The sequence below is a fragment of the Arvicanthis niloticus genome, chromosome 5 (assembly GCF_011762505.2).
Source record: "Arvicanthis niloticus isolate mArvNil1 chromosome 5, mArvNil1.pat.X, whole genome shotgun sequence".
Taxonomy (NCBI): domain Eukaryota; kingdom Metazoa; phylum Chordata; class Mammalia; order Rodentia; family Muridae; genus Arvicanthis; species Arvicanthis niloticus.
The window spans coordinates 19,620,857-19,640,906 of NC_047662.1; the positions used below are offsets into that span (position 1 = coordinate 19,620,857).

The following is a 20,050-nucleotide window of genomic DNA, read 5'->3' on the forward strand; positions in this document are numbered from 1 at the left end:
CTCCCCAGAGATGGCTCATGCCTTAGCACACACTCTTGGAGATTCTAAGGAAGCCTGTTATCTGGGAGCAGAGGATGTTAGTTAGCTCATGGTTCTGTTGACAGCCCTATGACACAGGGACAGTCAGCATGTGGAGAGGATGTGTCTGTCATCCTTACTGGATCCTAACCTCCAACTTCAAGATAATTTGATTTTCTCTTTTGTTGTGCGTGTGTGTGTGTGTGTGTGTGTTCCTGTGAGGATATAAGCATGTGTGTATTGGTGTCTTCGGAGGCAAGAGGCATCAGATCCAAAGTTAAAGGAAGTTGTCAGCTGTCCAACATAGGTGCTGGAAAACAAACTCAGAATTAAGTATTCTTAATCACTGAACCATTTCTCCAGGCCTTATTTTATTATTTGTCTGTCTATCTGTCCATCTGTCCATCCGTCCATCCATCCATCCTTCTATCTATCTATCTATCTATCTATCTATCTATCTATCTATCTGGTGGGAGAAGAGGGTCTTATGTTGCTCAAACTGACCTTTATCTATGTAGACCAGGCTGGCTTCAAACTCCTAATCCTCCTGCCTCTACCTCTCAAGGGCTAGGACTACAGGTGTATACCACCACACCTAGCTTATGGACTGCTGGAGAGCAAAGCCAGGTCTTTGGGCAGGCTGGACAAACACTGTACCAATGAAGCCACATCTCCAGCCCCTAACTAGCCTGTGCATTAATCAGTGGCTCAGTGGTAGAGCACTTGTGTGCCATGCCCATGGTCCTGGGTTTGATGTGAATTAGTAGCATTTATTTATTAATTAAAAGCTCATTCAACCACTACCACTAGTTGAATCCTATTTTCATTGCTGCCCATGGAAATTTGAACCTTCAAAACCACATCCCATTCCCCAGTTGTTAGCCACTTCTGGTTTTTCCTTCTTCGCACTTGCCTGTTCTGGGCAATGGCAGCACTGGGTTGGCACCATGTGTGTGGTCATATCATCCACTTAGAGTAACACTTTTAAGGTTCATCTGTATTATAACATGTGTTGGTACATGTTGGACTGATGACACATGCAAGCCACAGTCTCTCTCATTCATTTATTCATTCATTCATTCATTCTTAGTCACTCCAAAAAGTAAAACATTTAGACTCATACAGAAACTTGCCCATGGATGTTTACAGTGGCTTTAGCAATAACTGTCAAAGTCAGGAAGAAATCGAAACGTTCTTCAGCAGGTGAACGGATAGGAAAGCTGGTGTATTCAGGAAATGAAATACTCTTCAGCCGGGCAGTGGTGGCGCACGCCTTTAATCCCAGCGCTTGGGAGGCAGAGGCAGGCGGATTTCTGAGTTCAAGGCCAGCCTGGTCTACAGAGTGAGTTCCAGGACAGCCAGGGCTACACAGAGAAACCCTGTCTTGACCCCCCCCCCCCCACAAAAAAAGAAATACTCTTCAGGACTAAAATAAAATGAACTACCAAGCCATGAAAAGAACTAGAAACCATCTATCCAACAACTCCCTCGCAGTGTGCATAATACATTTTTCTTATAAACAAACAAGCAGGGTTGGTGAGATGGCTCAGTGGTTAAGAGCACCCACTGCTCTTCAGGAGGTCATGAGTTCAAATCCCAGCAACCACATGGTGGCTCACAACCATCCATAATGAGATCTGATGCCCTCATATGGGTGTCTGAAGACAGCTACACTGTACTTTGGGCTGGAAGGAGCAGGGCCTGGAGTGAGTGGGGGGGCGGGGCGGGGGAGGGGAACGGAGCCAGAGCAAGAGGGAGAAGGGAAGGGGAAAAAATAAACAAACAAGCAAACAGCAGGGGTGGATAGCAAGATGGATTAGCAGGTAAAGGCATCTGCTGTCAAACTTGACGACTTCAGTCCGATCCCCAGGACCAGCATGGTAGAATGAGAGAACCAATCCCTGCAAGTTGTCCTCTGACCTACACACACACACACACACACACACACACACACACACACACACCAGAGAGAGAGAGAGAGAGAGAGAGAGAGAGAGAGAGAGAGAGAGAGAGAGAGAAATTTAATTTAAAATGGGAACACCCTAATTCCATATTACTAAGTCTAGAAAGGCTAAATAATGTAAGGTGCCAGAACTATGTGACATTCTAGAAAAGGAAAACTATCACCACAGTGAGTGAAGTCAGGGGTCAAGAGTCAGGGGTCAGGGGTCAGGGGCTAAATGCTGAAGCTGGTGAAGTGGTGGAGTGTCTGGTTCACAGAGATTTGACATGTCATTGTGATCTGTGTCAACCGAGTGCAAACTCCAAGGGCAGACACAGACTTCAGACAGAACTGCTGTCCTCGTGGTTTCCTCAGCAGGGACATTTGTATGGCTCTGGTGGTCATGACTGTAAATGATATGGTGTATTTGTGTAAGAGGAGGAACCGTGTGTGTGTGTGTGTGTGTGAGAGAGAGAGAGAGAGAGAGAGAGAGAGAGAGAGAGAGAGAGAGAGAGAGAGGTCTATATATTCCTCTCAGTTTTCTTATGACCCTAAAACTGCTCTTTAAAATTTGTTGATTTTCCATTTTCATTTTAAAAGAGTGGTTAAGAATTACTACTTTAAGCAATCTGTATGTGTGCTCCAACTTTGCTCTTTCCTGTCAATACTGCACTGGCTGTTCTGGTTTTATTGTTTGTTTGTTTGTTTGTTTGAACACTGTGTAAACATTAGAGTCAGTTTGCAACATCTACAATAATATACTTGCATCTTGATGGGACTGCATTGAATCTATAGTTAGAAAAAAACTGATATCATTTTTAAAAATTAGCTATTTTAATTTAATGTGTGTTTGCATGCATGAATGTCTGTGCACCATGTGTGTGCATTGCTCATGCAGGCCAGAAGAGGGCGTCAGATCCCCCAGAGCTGAAGTTACAGGTAGTTGTGAGCCACCTGACTTGAGCAGTATAAGCCAAAGGTTGGTTCTCTGGAGTGCTCCTGACCACTGAGCCATCTCTCCAGTTCCCTCTTCATTAAAAAATAAAATAAAATAAATAAACAGGCAAGCAAAGAAAACCAAAGTCATTTTTAAAGCTGGACATCTGCTGTGTCTGAGTGTCAGCTCAGTGAGCATCTGTAGTGTGCTTGTCTGGTGTGCATGGAGTCCTGGGTTTGGTTTCCAGCACTGCAAATGACAGCGTTTAAGCTGACTCTGTCACTTGGACAATACCTGCTCTAGCTCAGCATGGCCTCACCTTGACCAAAGGCATCAGTGGTGACCCTGTTTTCAAGTCAGATGCAGTGCACAAGAGAGCACTGGATGCACAGCCAGGTGGAAGGTTCAGCCAGCACCTCACACACACACACACACACACACACATGGGCACATACATGTATACATACATATGCATAAATACACACATGCACACAAATGGGCAAACACACATATGCCTCCATGCACACCGGCACACATACATACGTGCATACACACATGCATGCATACTCATGCACACCTCCCCACACAAGCACACATATATACACAACCAGAATAACAAGTTGTTTTCTAAAGTGAACGAGCTATAAACAGCCTTTCTGCTTTGCTCTGACTGTCTGCCATTTATTTATTTATTTTATTTATATTTATCCATCTATTCATCCATCCACTTACCTTCTTATGTACCTATCTATTTATTTATGTATCTCTATCTATTTCTTTATCTTTTCTTCTTTTTAAAGATTTATTTATTTATATATGAATGTACTGTAGACACACCAGAAGAGAGCATCAGATCCCATTACAGATGGTTGTGAGCCATCATGTGGTTGTTGGGAATTGAACTCAGGACCTCTGGAAGAGCAGTCAGTGCTCTTAACTGCTGAGCCATCTCTCCAGCCCTCCTTTTCTTTTCTGAGACAGGGTTTCATGTAGCCCAGTCTGGTCTCGAACTCACTACAGCTGAAGATGCCCTTGTTCTCCTGATCCTCCTGCTTCTGCCTCCCCTCCGGGGTGCCAAGATTATAGGTCTTGATGCCTTGTTTGTGAGGAGTAGGGGGTAGGGGAGTGGGGTTGGGGGTGGGGGTGAACCCAAGGCCTGGAGCATGCTGGGAAGTGCTCCCCTGTGGAGTCTCATCCCCAGCCTTGAGTTCTTCCCGCTTCTGCTTTTAAGAAACGACATTTTTCTCATTTCTACTTCCCCTTTCTCCTCTGATGATGGTTTTTATAGTGAAATTATGTCATGGAAGGCACAGCACAGAAGAATGAAAATGGCCTCGTTTCCCCTCGGGGCCAGCATTAACCCTCTTAAGGGACTCCCTTTTGACTTTGAGGACTTGATCTATGGGAAAGGGGAACTCACTATGTGGCCAGGCAGGCTCCAGGCTCCACAGAGATCCACCTGTCTCTGCTGAGGGGGTCAGCCACTATGCCTGACTCTTTCTATAGTTTTAAAACTACATTAATAAACAATGCACAGAGTGAATGACTACAAAGATGTTTGTGTCTAAGAGTGTTAATATATTTAATAAAAGATAAAGGCTTACATGAGAGGGAAAACTCCAAATATTCACAGTGGTCACCTTCAGAGGGAGCGAGATTATCAGTTACGTTTTCTTATGTTCTTTTTAAGAATCTGTAGTGCTCTGCTTTTTTTTTCCTTCCATGATTAAGGGTTATTTAATGTCATTTTAGAAAACACCATTTGAGCCGGGCAGAGGTGGCACACACCTTTAATCCCAGCACTTGGGAGGCAGAGGCAGGCAGATTTCTGAGTTTGAGGCCAGCCTGGTCTACAGAGTGAGTTCCAGGACAGCCAGGGAAACCCTGTCTCAAAAAAAAAAAAAAAAAGCACCATTTGGCAGGCAGGTGTGGTGGTGTGTGGTTCAAGCCCGTAATCTCAGAATTTCAGAGGTGGAGGCAGGGGGGTCAGGAGTTCAGTGCCAACCCAGGCTACATGAGATCCTAACTTTAAAAAAAAAAAAAAAAAAAGGATTTCAAATGTAATACATTAACATGGGAGCTTGGGCCTCTCCTCTCCTAACCGCCACATCCGAAGTCCGCAGAGAGGAGTGTCTGGTATGGCTGGACCAGACTGAGGTACACGGGACCTTGGCTGTGGTCAGAGGCTTATGTTAAAAAAGCTGAGAAGGGGCTGGGAAAATCCCCAGAGAGCAAACTGAGCGGTAACAATGTCTACTCCTAAACCCCATCCACCCTGGCCAGGCAAGGTGGTGCATGCTTTTGATCCAAGTACTCTGGAGGCAGAGGCAAGTGGATCTCCGTGAGTTCGAGGCCAGCTTGGTCAACGTAGCAAGTTCCAAGTCAACCAGGACCATACAATGGGAGCATGTCCATACTTGACGGTGGTCAAGCATGGAGTCCTTCCTGTGCCCTTAGAGGTAGAGGTGTCTATGACACTGGTCTCTTCCTGCGTTGCAGCTCACAGCTTCCTGTGCTCGGACCAATGTGAGACCTGCTAGCAAGTTTTTCTCTGTGGCTTCCATTCTCTTTCCCACACCCCACATCTTGGTACCCCAGTGCCCCGTGACCAAGGCCAGCTCCCCTCCACCACCATCCTCTTCAGCTCCACCCCAAGCTGACCCTCAAAACCTTTATACACAAGACTCCCCGATGGAGAAGGCCATCCTGTCTGCCCTAGATCTACTCGTCTCTCCAGCTTGTCTGAGTGGGAAGAGACACCGCCTCGCCCAAGCCTTCATGATGTCCTGTTTGTCTGTCTTGAGACTTTGTTTTGCTGTGACCTGCTCATCTGCTGGTGGGACTTGGGGAATGACAATATGAGTTGAGGACAAAGCCTTGAAGATACTGTCCCCCTGTCCCCAGGGGCAGAGCAGGGTTATGTGGCCAATGGCAGCCACCAGTTAGAGCATCGAGGAGTCTTAGATTCCAGCACCCAGGCACAGCAAGGAAGGGACATGGACAGCATCAGGACCGCCCACCCCTTTACAGTCCTGGCTGGCTGGGGCAGGCACTCTGTGGTGGATATAAATATATAAAACAAACAGCCCACTCTTAGTTGCAAACTAAAAATAGGAAGCTTAGAATCCGGCTTCCCAGACTCCTCTGGCCTGGACCACACAGGTGTAGCAGCGGATATTGGGGGGACATGGGCCCTCACCCCACAGCTCTGCAAGGGCCCCATGGGGAGGAGTCGAGGGAGGTCTGGGTTTCTGCCAGAGAGGGTTCTTACACTCTGCTCCTGTGGCTGCTCATTTCATTTACGACCCTGAGCTGAACGGAGCCACTGAAGTGCTCCGGGCTGGGGTGTGGTGTGCAGGGGAGAAACTGTTTCTTCCTGAGGCCATGCTGGGGGTCTGGCTGTTTGTGGAAGTGCAGTCTGGGGCAGGGAGGGGCGCTGGTTGAGAAGGGAGGCAGATCTGAGTCTGGGTCAGGTCCTGTCCTCATGTCCCACAGCCTCAGCTCCTCCAGACTTCTCTTCCCTTCCCCCCCAACAACCCTCAACACCCCCACCCCGGCAGGATATGTTCTTCTCAGGACAAGAGTCAAAGCTATCACAGGCTTTGTCACAGGGTGGGGGCCTTTCTGGGAGCTGCCTCTCAGTCTGCCACAAAACCAGTCACAAGTCACCAAGGCAGTGGATTCTGTGACTCTCAGATGAGATACTCAAGACCTCAAGGGTTCCAGGCTGGCCACAGACTGGCCTCCTCTCCTGTGCAAGCAGTGTGGGACCTCTTGACTGTGGAAAGTGCACGAGCCTGCCTGGGCCTTCTGAAGCTTCCTCCTCAGAACTCAGCTCTTCTTTCCAGGTCCCGGTCCTCTGGTGGGGCCTGAGAGCTCAGGGTCTGTGTGTGACTATGCTAACATCTGGTACATGTGACCAGGAGGGTGGCTCTGCCGGGCAGAGACAGGAAGCTGCTACCGTCAGAGCCACTGCTGGGTGAGGAAACTCCAGGCAGGGCAAGAGAGGCTCTCCTGAGGCTGGGGAGTTCCTCCTAGTATCGGTCCACATTCCTCTCCAAAGCAGGGGGTTTAAAGTGGGGGAGATTTGGTGGGGTGAGGGGACCGACCGTTCCTTTCTCACTGTTGCCTGGAAGCCAGTCCTGCCGCCACCTACAGGCCTCAGTGGTGACTGCATGGCTTCCTCCAGCTGGGGCCCTGCCTCCAGCTAACTGGGGGACATCTCTTGGTCTGTTTCCTTTTGACAAGTGACAGGAGTTAAACACAGTCAGGGGTTTTGCTCTTTGGTTGTATGGGCCACCTACAGGTCCACCCTCGAATAAACCAAATGGAAGTATGTGGGCTGTGAAGACAGTTTCCTGTTTTAACCCAGTGAGAGGTCCTGCTGGGTGACCCACCTAGAGTGTACCGAGGGACAGGTATGCATTAGCTGTGACTAGAATCCTGCGGCGCTGCCAGGTAGGAAAGGGTCCAGCGTCTAGGCTGGGAAAACAGGAACTTCTTGCTGGGGGTTGGTCTTAGGCTGGTACTACAACAGGGCAAGATCTTGAAACTCTGAAGTGGGCACCACAGAGCTACATCTAAGGAAAATCTTTATGTCCCATATTTTATGGTCAGAGGTCACAGGTTGGGGGGTGAGGTTCTGGGAAGAGGGGGATTATCAAGCTAGGTCCCCACACCATTATCCACAGCCCTAAGTTTTAGGCTATGGTCCTCAGCTTGGCAGCTACCAACACCAGGCAGCCATGGAAGTCATGACAGCTCTCTTTGCGAGTCAGAATGACCTCATCTCCAAATGACTGCTTTGCAGTCCCGTCTTCTCTGCTGCCAGTGTTCCAGTAAGCAGACCCCAGTGGGGTTGCTGCTACCTCATAGGGGCACCCCAGAGGGATTACACCCCAAAGCCCCTTACTCTGGGAAGGTCTTCATGCAACAGGGCTTTCCACTCCAAAGGAGCCTCCATCCATCACCACATCCATCCCAGGTGACAGATAGGACCATGCTGTGGCTTCTGCCTCTGTGTGATGGATGTAGCCAGCTGAGGGAGAGAAGGTCAATGAAATCTTGAAGGCCCATCTGATGGCCTGGAGTCCCGGCCAGGCCGGGAGGGGTGGCCTTCAAAAGTCTCTGTAACCACCCTGAAGGAGTTGGATGGCAAACTCCACAGCACTGGGGTATCTTCCCACACAACCAACTCAACCATGTCCAGTGCCCTACCCCCTGCCCAAGAGTAGGAGGTCCCACCCTCCTTCACAACTCTAGAAGCTTGACACGGGTCCTTCAAGGCATCTGTTATATTATTGTAACAAATACAATTTTCATTTTACAGTTAAATAGTACCCAAGACGGACAGTTGACCTGTACAAGCAAGTTGTGCATAAAAAACAAACACAGAAGCAGCCTATAGTGCAAAGCAGGCCCTCTCCTCTCCCTCGGCGGTGTGGAGCCCACGTCAGGAAGACCTGCTCACAGCAGGTAGGGTACCTCAGGGTAACAATGTCACAAAGGATCGGTACCCACCCCCACACATACAGTAACACTGTATCAATCCCTCAGGTTCCTTGTGCTTTCTTTTTAGCCCGTGCTTTCAAGTAGCACTTAAAAGTAGCCTTGCAAATAAGGACCCAGTTTCTTTTCTTTTTCTTTTTCCTTTTTTCCAGCCCGGGCTGCCTAGGCTCACTGTGGTACCCAGACAGACTCAGCCTTCACTGTTAATCGGGGATGAGAAAGGAGTTGATGGGGGCGGGGTGACTTTCTATTTCCACCCCCATTTGGGTATCAGGAAGGGGAGTTGTCTGGGATGGCTTACATAGTGCTAGGTGCTGGGACCCTGAAAGTACCTTTCTTGGTGAGTTGGGACAGTCCGCACCATGAACCAGTAGCGAAGCAGGTAGGAGGGCGATGGGTCATAGCTGTTTCCTGAGAAGAGGTGAGAAGGCCCCTCTGGGTGCAGGGAACTGGAAGGTTACCTCAGCTACTTCCAAGAGAGAATTTTTTTCCCTCCAGTAAGGGTGGGACAAGAGAAACTGTAACCAGGACATTTGACCTCTGCTTGGACACCGCTTTGCCGTTGCACACCTCACCAGAGACTCCGCGGGACCTCCTGGAGGTCTTGTCCCCTTCTGTGAGGAATGTGAGGTCCAGACCCTGGTGGCAGGGTCCTGATGACATCACACTAGCAGAGGGTTGGGCTTCTGTACACACAGACCACCACCTGTCAGAGGTTTAGATGCTTGGTGGAGCTACCTTTTCTTTTGGGTCAAGGTTGTTTTCTTCTAGGTACAAACAAGTTGGGAGTGGGATTGAGGCCTGGGATGCAAGACCCAGAGCACAGCTTGGCTGGACATGGTTAGCCCTGCTCGCTAGGTAAGACTTTCTGCCAGGACCTCTCTGCCCCTGAGAACCCAGTAGGCAATTCAGGCTGGAGTGTGCTGGACAGTGTTGAGGCCTTCCTTGCTTTAGGGACCTGCCACCTGGGATGAGTCTGCTCCAGGGCCTGATGTTTTTTAGGTAAGCTAGAACTCCTCAGTGGCTGCTTGCCTGGAATCATGGGGAAGTCAAGTTGGGGACTCTTGTGTGTGTGTGTGTGTGTGTGTGTGTGTGTGTGTGTGTGTGTGTTGTCTCCTCTCTCTCTACAGACCTTCTCAGGGGTTGGAGTTTCCAGACAGCTTGATGGGTAATGGATGCAAAGGGAGGGCTGGTCCTCAAGGTGGAGGGTCAAAGTCCAGACATCTCTAAGCCTGAGCTTCTCTTGCCAGTCAAGGTCCTCTCCCTCAAGGGCAGGGGTAGCCTCTGATTCCAGAATTAATCCTGGCATGGATGGAGACAACAGAGGTGGGTTTGGGGTGTACAGGGAGAGCAGACATTGATCTGGGCTGGAGCAGGGTCCTGTGGGAGGTCCCCACATCCTCTGTTCAAACTTGTGGCTGGACAGAGCTCTGGAAGCCATCGCCAGCTCTGGCCCCTGGGACCAAGCCAAAGTCTGTTTCTTCTTGTAACCTCGGGCTGGAGGGACGGGTTTGGCTGGCCCGAGAGTCCCCGGAGTGCTTAGTAGGGCCGCCACACGGCCTCGTCCATGCGGCCCGGCGTGCTCAGGGCCGTGGGCGAATTGCTGTGGCTGCCGTCGGCTTCCACGCCATCAGCCTGGCCCAGGCTGGGGTTCATGAGGTTGCCTGCTGCCACCGAGGCGCCGCTGGGGCAGGAGGTCAGCATGCGGGTGGGCGAGCGCTCGCCACCTCCCGCAGTTGCCATAGAGAACTGGTAGGAGCCGGAGGAGGCGCCATAGAAGAGGTGGTAGGGCGCGGGATTGGCCTGGAAGGGCCCGCTCTGGCTCTGCGGGGCCCCGGGGTAGGGCGGAGGGAGGTAAGTGTGGTGGAAGCGGCTGCTGGCCGGCATGCCCGCCACGCTCAGGCTGCCCAGGCTGGTGCCCGATGGTGTGGCGCTGTAGGGGAAGGCGGCAGACATGGCTCCCGGGTAGTGCATCCTGGGGTCCGGGAAGCGGCTCTCTGTGAGGCTCTGCAGCGTAGGGAAGGAGCGGTCAAACTGGCGGGGGTCCGAGAAGGGGTTCAGGTCTGAGGAGCCTGGGGACAGACAGCAAGAGGTGGGGGGGGGGGGTGGGATTCAGGTGCAAGCCAGGATCACTGTGAGTCCTCTCGCACTGTGGGGTCACCTTCCTGGGGATCTCTTCCTCCGGCTGGGCTGTGCAAGGCCCTGTGCAGAGGCTGTGCAGATCAGATGTGGGTGGAACTCTGGGGCAAAGCAGAGGGGACAGCCCTCCCACCTCCTGTGTGTCTTTCCCAGCCTGCTAGGACAGGCACCAGACAGGGCTCCCACCTCATTCTGAAGAATTGGCAAGATCAAGGGTGTGACTAGAATCCCCAGGGGCCCCATGAGACTGAGGCAGAGATACAGAAAGGCTGATTCTCGTACCAGAATGCTCAGAAAGGTTTTTGTTCTCTGCTGAGGCAGGTGTGTGTGTGTGTGTGTGTGTGTGTGTGTGTGTGTAGGTAAGTAGGTAGTTTGATAGGTTGGGGTCTTAGCTGTGGTGGGATCTGCTGGTCCTCACCCCACTTCCCGAGCCTATGTCTGCCAAGGCTGCCCTGCAGGCTGGTTCATGTTGGTCACACAGCTACACTCATGACACCTTCATCTGCCTCTGTTGCAACATTAAACAGTAGCTGGAGGCACTTGGGGGTTCCGACCACACAACAACACCAGGGGTCTGGAATTCTCAGGGGACTCCAAGATAGGAGGTGCCAATCTGCACACCTACTTTTGTGATCATGGGTCCCCAATCCCAGCATTCACACGCACTTTGGGAACAAACCTAATCCTATTGGTGGGAAAACAGGGACCCAGGCAAGGAAGCAGCAGGAAGGTCACAGACCACACTGTCCTGGGCCCCAACACAAGCCAGATAGCCACTGTCGCTTTGTGGAGGCAGCTGGATTCTCCCTGTGGCTTCTGGAGCCACTCAGTCACCCTGGCTTTAACTCTCACTCCCATGTGTCCCTTGTCAAGTCACTTAACCTCTCTGCATAAATTTCCCAAGGACCTAGATCAAATTTAATGAACTTAAAATACAGAGAACACAGCCAGGCCCAGCAGCCGGTGGTGTTCCCTTTGTCTTGCTGGTGACGCTGTCACATTCTTGCTCTAGGTCTCCAGAAGTGGCTGCTTTGGAAACCCAATAACATGAAACCCTGACCTGGGACCCTCCTGGGACCCTGACAGCAGTGGCGGGCATGGTCCCAAGTGTGGCCTAGAGCCTCGGCCTGCTGAGCCTCAGCTCTTTTGTCTCCTTCACCGTGGATGAAAGGCCAGGGGAGGCCCTAGTCCTGGGCTAGCAGGGTTGGTACTACTCTAGGTGAGCCTTCTGGCCATGATCAAGGTGTGTCTGAGGATACAGAGCTCCGGCCTCCTGCTTCCTGGGCTATCTCTGCCCAGGGTGTCAGGTGGCCTCAGGTATCTGGTACTCCTTGGGTCTCTGGGGTATGCATCAGTGCCTCTGGGTCTGGCTGTGGGTCACCATGAAGGGCAGCCCTTGGCTCCAGGTGAGGAGAACAAACATGGGGCAGGCCACTGGAGCTTTCTGAAATAAAAACTGGGGACTCCTTGGCTGGTCAGTGTGCCTTGAGGCCTGGGAGGGAGAGGTGCCTGATGCCCATCTGCAGAGAGGATGCTGCATACAGATGCCTGCGGGCAGGAGACCCTGCTCTCAAAGCAGACCAGTCAAAACTTGTGTGGGGACAGTTGGACTCTGGTCCTGCAGTGGAGAGCCTCGGACATGAGGAGCTGCCACTGTCCCCTCTGCCTCTGTCTTCATTGCTCCAGCTTCTCTTCCAGGTGGAGAAGTACCTGCCCCAGGTGCCCCCTCGGACCCTCAGCAGATCCCTCAGACTCCTGCGCCCACGCTCAGCCTCACAGCCCCAGGAAATCTGAGCTGCCGGGGCCACTGTCAAGCAGCCAAGCTAACAGCTCAAGGAAATGTTTATTTTCTCCAAATTGCCCCAACTGCTGCGTACAGCTGAATGAGTCCTTTGAGCTGGGAGAAGCCCCCTTTGTGGGTGTCTGCAGCAGGGGGCGGGAGCTGGGTCTTGGCATTGCTTGCAGTGTCCAAAGCTAGGGTCAAGGCTGTTAACAGGCACCGAGGGAAGTGGAGGGGCATCCTGAGGGAAATCCCACCAGGAGGGAGGGCCAGGGAGTGTGACTCTTTGCTTGTGAGCCTGCCAAAGCCACTCTGTGACAGGAGCCTCTTCACTTTGTGGATGAGAAAACACAGGCTCAGAGAAGTTAGGTAACCTGCCTCCTAAGATCACACAGCCAGTGCAAGGCAGAGCGAGAACCAGTCAGGTTGACAAGATGGCCAAGGATAGGCTTCTTCCCTAGGGTATCCAGGACCCTCTCCTAAACACCAAATGGCCAGTCAGAGCTAACAAGGGGCTGAAGAATCCCATCTCAGGATTCTGTAAGAGAAGAACTGGCCATCCATGCCATACTAGTTAGGTGAGGCCCAGGGCTGTGGAGAGACTGATTCTGGTTCCTGGGAGCACACAGTCCAAAGACCACGCCCTCTCACTGTGACAGAGCAAGCATGCACTCTTCTCTCATGAGAACCGATAGACAGGAAGCACCGTTGAGCCCTGTTAGTTTTTGGGGTGTCCCCTGGCTAGACCCCCATCCCTTTTAGGGCAGGCTCTGTAGGTGCTGGCCTGTGGGGGTGAGGTACGGGCAAGCTCCTGGTCAGAGCTGAGCATGAGGCAGATGTTGAGCACTTATCTAAAGGGCCTGGGGCTCAAAAGCCAAATCTCCAACACACCAGCCCATGGGTTCCCTACCTTGTGCTAGCTTCCGGGCACACTGAGGGATGGTGCTATGCCCCTGACACTGTGTCATGCCCAGAACACATGGATAGTAATATTCTCAGTAATGCCTCGCCCCACCCCCCATGGAATGACCGGTGTGGAGAAGGGCAGAAGGTAGGGCACAGAGGTACCAGCAAATAGCTCACTCTGATCCTAACGTTCAGGCCCCTCTCAGGCCTACTTAGAAACAAGTCAGGGAGACACTGGACTCAGCCACCAGAAGGCCCCAACCCTCTTCAGCTTCAATTCAATCATATGTCCTGGTGGCCCTGAGCCAGCACTGGTGATCTGAAGGGACAGGTACCACACAGGGTAGCAGCTAGCCCTCAGGCCTCTGTGGTTTGGCATCTGCCCCTGACTGGCCTGAGCTAGCTACATTTAGCTTCATGTCTCTGGCTTATAACAGAAGTATGATGTCAGCCATGGGGCTGGCCAGGCACTGCCCCATGTGGGCCAACAGGAGATTTGCTTGCAGCCTAGTTGCCTCAGCAGAGCAGCCGGGGCAGAACGGGACCCTGGAGCTCTCTATTTGTGTGACTCTGGGTGGAGAGACTGAACTGGGCAGTCCTGGCATCCTTTATCACGGTTTCTGGTGTGACTAGCACTCAGTCCTGGGAAGAGATAGCCTCACCCTATCTTTCCTCACTGGGGGAAAGCTGAGGCAGTAGGGGTGTGTGTACAGTGGGGACATAGTTGTCATAGCTCTATGGACACCACAGGACCACCCTCATGTCCCCGTGGACTAATGAATGTCAGAAGGAGGGATGGCCACATCTGTTCACACTCATCCCGGGGTCAGGCACTGTGCATGAATCAGTGAGTACTTGCTGAGGGAGTGGGCAAAGGCCTGGTACAGAGAAGCCCTCAGGAGACCTGGGAGTGTAGACTGCAGACTGCTCCAGCTGTCCACCAATAAACAGTGGGGGAGCCATCTTCCTCGGGGACTTGGCCTGGGATAGAGGGACTGTATCCTGGATCCTTGTCCATCCCCTGCCTGCTCCCCGTGGGTCTCTGCTCCTTCATACCTTGGATTGGGGTCTGGGCCTGGCTGCTGAAGTGGCTCGTGGTGCTGAGGGAGCCACGGGGGCTGGGGGTGCTTGGTGTCACACGCATGCGCAGGTCTCCGAAGCGGTCGGGGAAGGCCTTGGTCTGGTCCTCTATCTTCTGCCGGTGCCCTGTGGAGCATGGGGAGTCCATTAGCCACTATAATGCCTTGTCCTGCTGGGAAGTTCTTCCTGGAGTCTAGCTTAGGTCTCTGTGGAACTCTCTGATTTTCTGAACAGAACAGAGATCGTGGCTATGTGCCGTTTCAGGATGCCTGATCTCTCTTCAGAATGGTCATTCTTAACATCACACCGAGGGCTCTAACTGACCAGCACGCTGTGATGTTAAGCTCTGAACTACCTAAACCTCCCCAACATGGTCTGACAGGTAAAAATACCCACTCAACAGGCCTAGAAGAGTGGCTCAGGCAGGCAGGTTGCCAAGGAGTTAGGAAAAGCCACCCCCCCCCGTGGTAATACCACCCTTCACCCCTCAGCATGCAGATCCCCACACTCCACGTACCCCACAGTCCATGCATCCTTGTGAGGTTATGGGAGGAGTGCTGGTCACCTGGCCCTGACCAACCTAGCCACCCTCAAGCTCTGCCCTCCTCCCCCCCAGCACCCCAGCCACCCCAGGCCTCAGGGAGGAGGGTAGAGGTGTGGTCATTAGGAGGTATACAGGCTTCTGGTTCCTGCCCAGCCACAGTGTGCACAGGAGCCCCAGGCTGGCTGTGCACCTGCTGAGGGCTAAGGGACACCTGGAGTGTCACTAAGTGCCACAGGCGCTCTCAGTCACCCATCTTTCGTTTCTCAAACAACACACCGAATTTCTGAAACAAAACTGAGCCCTGGCCACTAAGGCCTCCTATCAGTGAGGGTCTGTGCCCATTGGCTCTCAAGTTTCTCTTCCCAGCCTCTTGTTAGGTTCATGTGAATGGAAACCACAGAGGAAGACTTTCTATGGAACTTTCTAGAGGGTATGTGATTGTGTCACTTTCTCTTGGAGTGACACTCCTGTAAGCTCAGTGTCCTTGCCTATGAGGCGGGGACAATGATCAGACTCTCGGAAATACCTTCTCTGCCACCCTGGTTCACGAGTGTGACACAGAGACCAACATTAATGGATGTCCCTTGAGCTTGCTTGTCACAGCTCCTAGCTGTGTGGCTGCCTCTCATTCCTCTCCCAATTCTGAGTGTCTTCTTTGGGCCCATACAAGCTCACACCTCCTGTCTGGCATCTCTGCCTAATGCCCAAACACTAGCTCCTTCTGTCTCCAGGCTTTCTCTGTGACAATGGGGACTGTGGCTCAGAGACATGTAGAGTCTTGTCTGAGGTCACACAGCATATCAGGGATGGCTGGGAAAGTGTAAGAGGGTGTTCAGTGTGAGAAGTTTGCCTGAGTCTTTGGGTCTGGAGTGACGTGGAGGTCTCTGGATTGACAGAAAGGTGGGCAGTACAACTGAGTCTTTCACTGTTCTTTCTGAATAAATGAGGCTGAATAAATGACCTCAGGGCTAGAAAAGCATGACATGACCACTGACCACTGCTGGGATGAGGGACTTGAAGAAGCCGTGGAAAGAACCTGGTTCCTGACTTTGTAAGTGGGGCCTAAAGATTCTGAGACCCATGGAGCTCTGAGCTCCAACACATGCCTGTCACAGGTCCAGCTGGGCACAGGACAGTCTCAGAAACTGAGCAGGGGGTCCTGAAAGGCACAGTTTAGCAAGTGACCAATAGCCAGGGATCCTGCTGTCCTCTCCCGAGGCACCCGCCAAGTCCAGTGATATGCTTGGCAGCAGCTGTCACCACCCCAAGGCTCTAGGAAATGAAGGGGAAGGTGTGGCCTGGGGGCACCTGGAGCTGGCTGCAGACTCTAAGGCCTGCCCCCACCCCCACAAGTCTGTGATAAGACAGGCAAGATAGCTGGGGACTGGGCAGGAGGAGGGGCTTGTGGCTCACTGAGGATGCCTGGCTGGGGTCATGATGCCCTCCTGTCATTTCTCACTCAGTAGAAGCGCCAAAGCTCACCTCCGAGGCTCCTGGAGATGCCAGGAACGATGAATTCCAAGGCATCTCAGCAGGTAGGAAGCCTACCGGATAGACAGAGGCTGAGGGCTGAGCAGATAGCAGCTTAGGTGCAAGGAACTGGGTGTCTCAATCACAAGCTCTAAGGCAGCCAATGGGGCTACGTGCATGCTGGTGCAAAACTCAGGCCTGCTGTCATTGTCATCACTGATGGGCCAAGTCCCCTTGTTCTGAGTCACAGTGGACTGTATCTGCAGCTGTTCCTTTGGCTAGTAGGAGAGCGGGCTGGGGGCGAGTGTGGGCTCAAGGATGGGCCCCAACAGGTGTAACCTGGAGCTCACTCATCACACTCCTGTCTACCCTGAGCTACAGTGTCATCCCTAACACACTGACCACCACAGGGGAGGCAGATGACAGAGTATAGGACACTGAGGCCAGGATGGTGACCAGGAAGCCAGCCTGGATTCCTAACTCCAGGGACCCAGTGGCTTGCCCAGTGCTTTCCCATGATGAAGGGCAGGCTCCCTGGAAGAGAAGACAACACAGGATCGCTTCCTGTGACTGCAGTACTGAAGCTATTGCCAGGGAGAGGCAGAGGGGAGTCTGCTGACCCCACATGGCCAGGGCGCCAGAGAGTCTCAGAGCCACGAGGCTGAGGCTCTCATGCTGGGAGCAGAACTGAACGGAAGCAAGAATGCCTGGCCTGTGCCCTGGGGAGGAGGTGGGCCACAGAAAAAGCCTTTCATTCCTTTTCTCACAGCGAGACCACAGAGCTGTCTGGTTCCCTCAAACACTCGTGTCTTGCCCTTCTGTGCTTCGTGCCTCAGTGGCCATCCCCCACCCCTGGCCCCCACAACCTGCTCACCTATGTCCCTTCCCTTGGAGAGTCACTGACTTAAAAATCGCAAGAACTTAGCATTGGTCAAACTGGCCTCCAGTCTCCAGTAGAAAGGAAGGAGGCAGCTCCTGGGCAGCTCTGGCCTCCTGCTGCCCCTGGCTTGGCCAGCTCTCTCATACCCTCTTTCCTCAGTGCAGGAAAGCCTCTTCCAGAAAGGCTTTCTGTCCTTTGGACCCACCCCGAGAGTCCTATGAACATCCCAGAATGCAGTAGAAAGCAGAGGAAATTGGAATCTGCCGGGCACAGGGAGCTCTCTCCACCAGCAGGCAGGAGGCACACCCCTGCTGACCCTCAGGGCACGTCCCATGAGGGAGAACCGACATGCTTCCATTGTACAGGTGGGAACACTGAGACAGGGAAGAACCGCTGTTGGGCTGACAGCTTACATGAGGTAACTGGCCACCGTTCTCCCCAGAGCCCATCCCAGAAAGTGGACTGGCTGTAAGATTCAAGGCATGAGTGTCATGGTGTTGGGGCCCAGCCCAGAGTGCACTCTGCACTCAGTGGAAGGAGCATGAGCAGAGAAACAGGACTGGGTATCTTAGTTACTTTCAACTGCTGAGATAAAACACTGTGACCAGAAGAACCTTAGAAAAGAAAGCAGTAACTCGCAGTTCACACCACCACTGGGGAGCAAGCCGGCCAGCAGCAAGCATATCTTCCTCTGTGGCCTCTGCTTCAGCTCCTGCCTGGAGCTCCTGCCCTGACTTCCCTCAGTGATGGGTGTGAGCCGAAAGCTGTAAGATAAGCCCTTTCCTTCCCAGTGCTTGTGGTCATGGTGTTTCGTCAAAGCAATAGAAACCGTAGGACACAGGGTCTCAGGGGACACCAGAAGGGTTCTGCCTTGCTTTGAAACTCAGGGCTGAGTCCCAACCACACAGCTACTGCAGATCAACTTGCTTTCCTCCAGGCCTCAGTTTCCACATCTGTCAAGTGGTTGTCATCCTCATCCCCTCACCCCCAGGAGTACATGAGATGATCTGGTTAACATAAGAGTCCTCATGGCGAGGATGCCCCGGGGAAGGGCCCCTGACCTGTAGGCCTTTGTTTGAAATGCTTCAAGCAGGTCACAGTGAGTGCCTGGGACCCTGTCCATGGGAGGGCAGATCTCAGCCAGCCCACTCCAGGGCCAGTGGCCCCAGGCCCATTGCAGACAGCCATCATTCAGAGGTAGCTTTGGGAAAGTTGCCGATTCCCACTAGGCTTCCGCTGTTTCTTCTATAAAATGGGAACCAAAAACTTAGAGCCCCCCCCTTCGCCCTAAGGGTGGAGTCAGGTTTAAGAGGTTCACAGCCCACAGGACCTACCTTCAAAGGAGATGACAGCCCTGCTCTGACCTGCCTCCCACTCCTGAGTCACCAGCTCCCATTGAGCAGAGCTAAGCCATTAGTGGACCCCACAGGCAGGTGACACAGGCCCAAGGCTCTAGAAAGGGAGCTTTCCCAGGGATACACAAGCAGTCCAGCTGGGACTCCCTTACTGCTCCCAACCAGACCAGCATGGCTTCCTCCACCTGCCAGATTCCTGGTGTCTCCTGAGCCAAGCATCTGCCAGGGTTAGTCCCTGCCTATAGCAGGTGGGGCAGAAGGAAGCTGGGATCACTGTGCCTGGTGGACCACACGTATAACTTTAAGCCCTCTGAAAGGCTCCCTTTCCCTTCCCAGCCTCTACCCCCCCCCCCCCAAGTCTCACAGATGGGAAATGGGAAGAGAAGGCACAAGGCCGAGGTCACAAGGTGATACTGAAACCTGGAATGAGCTGCCTAGCCCACAGAAAGCCTCTGCCTCCGACAGAGGAGAGCTAGGCTCTGGCTGGCGAGGGGCCAGCTCCATGTCTGGCCTCAAAGAGGAAGGAGGTAGGATGGAGAGAGAGGGAGAGAGAGAGAGGGAGAGAGAGAGAGACAGAGAGAGAGAGAGAGAGAGAGAGAGAGAGAGAGAGAGAGAGAGAGAGAGAGAGAGAGAGAGAGAGAGGCAAAGTCGGGTAGGGCCCTGAGAACAAGGTGAGTCCCCAGCCATCAGATCCTGGGCTGCTCCAGAGCTTCCCAGCCGTCTCCCTGCAGCCTGCAACCCACACACAGGAGCCACTGTACCCTTGCTGCCGCAGCTTGCTCTGCGGCCTGTGGGGAGATTTACACCGGACTCGGATCAGCCGCTCGGATGGCAGGCGGGTGCCGGGCCTGGGGTGGTCTGCTGTGAATTGGCCCCCTGTGAGCAGATGAAAACCAGTGGTGGCTGGGCCGGGAAGCTGGCTGGCGGAGGGCCAGTGGCAGGGAGGTAGCAGGCTCCCGCCCAGGGCTGCAACTGGGGCTTCCAGGCCTGGGCCTGATTAGGGGAGCTGGGAGGTCTGAGGTTAACCCTTTCCCTTCTACTGGGCGGGCCCTCTCAGATCTGCCAGGACTTCCTTGGGTGCTCCCAGCTTCTGGGGGGACTGAATGACCCGGAGTGGCTGTCTCTCTGGACCCAAGCATCCTGCTCCCAGTTTCCCCATACCTGGAATCTGGATGATATCACCCTTCAGTTGTCTCCATGGTCCAGGTATAGCACTGGGCCATTTTTCCTGCCCATACCAGGTCCCAAAAGGCCACGCTGCTATGTGCCCGCTTTCTTCGGGACTGAACCTCAACCAGGAAGCCCTACCACCCTGCCCACCCTTTGCCTACTATGGCTTTTTCCCAGTTTTGCTGAAACGAACAAATTTACTGAACGATTTACTTAGCTCATCCCTGACCTATTAAGGAATATGAACTAAAGGCTCCTGTGGACATCCTTGGGGCCAGGTGCAAATGGCAGACAAGCTAAAGAGAGCGCTGGTGTGATGGA

The 20,050-nt window shown here is 52.9% G+C and overlaps 1 protein-coding gene across 1 annotated transcript in view; it reads right to left on the reverse strand.

The window, feature by feature from the left end:
* Window positions 1–8,173: 8,173 nt before the first annotated feature.
* Runx3 (RUNX family transcription factor 3) overlaps window positions 8,174–20,050 on the reverse strand; it is a 59,380-nt gene continuing 47,503 nt past the window's right edge. Inside the window, exons 5-6 of the mRNA XM_034502885.2 lie at window positions 14,287–14,436; window positions 8,174–10,477 (exon numbers count right to left, since the gene is read on the reverse strand). Of these exons, the coding sequence (XP_034358776.1) occupies window positions 9,945–10,477; window positions 14,287–14,436 (683 nt within the window). The 3' untranslated portion in view covers window positions 8,174–9,944. The remainder of the gene's footprint in view (window positions 10,478–14,286; window positions 14,437–20,050) is intronic.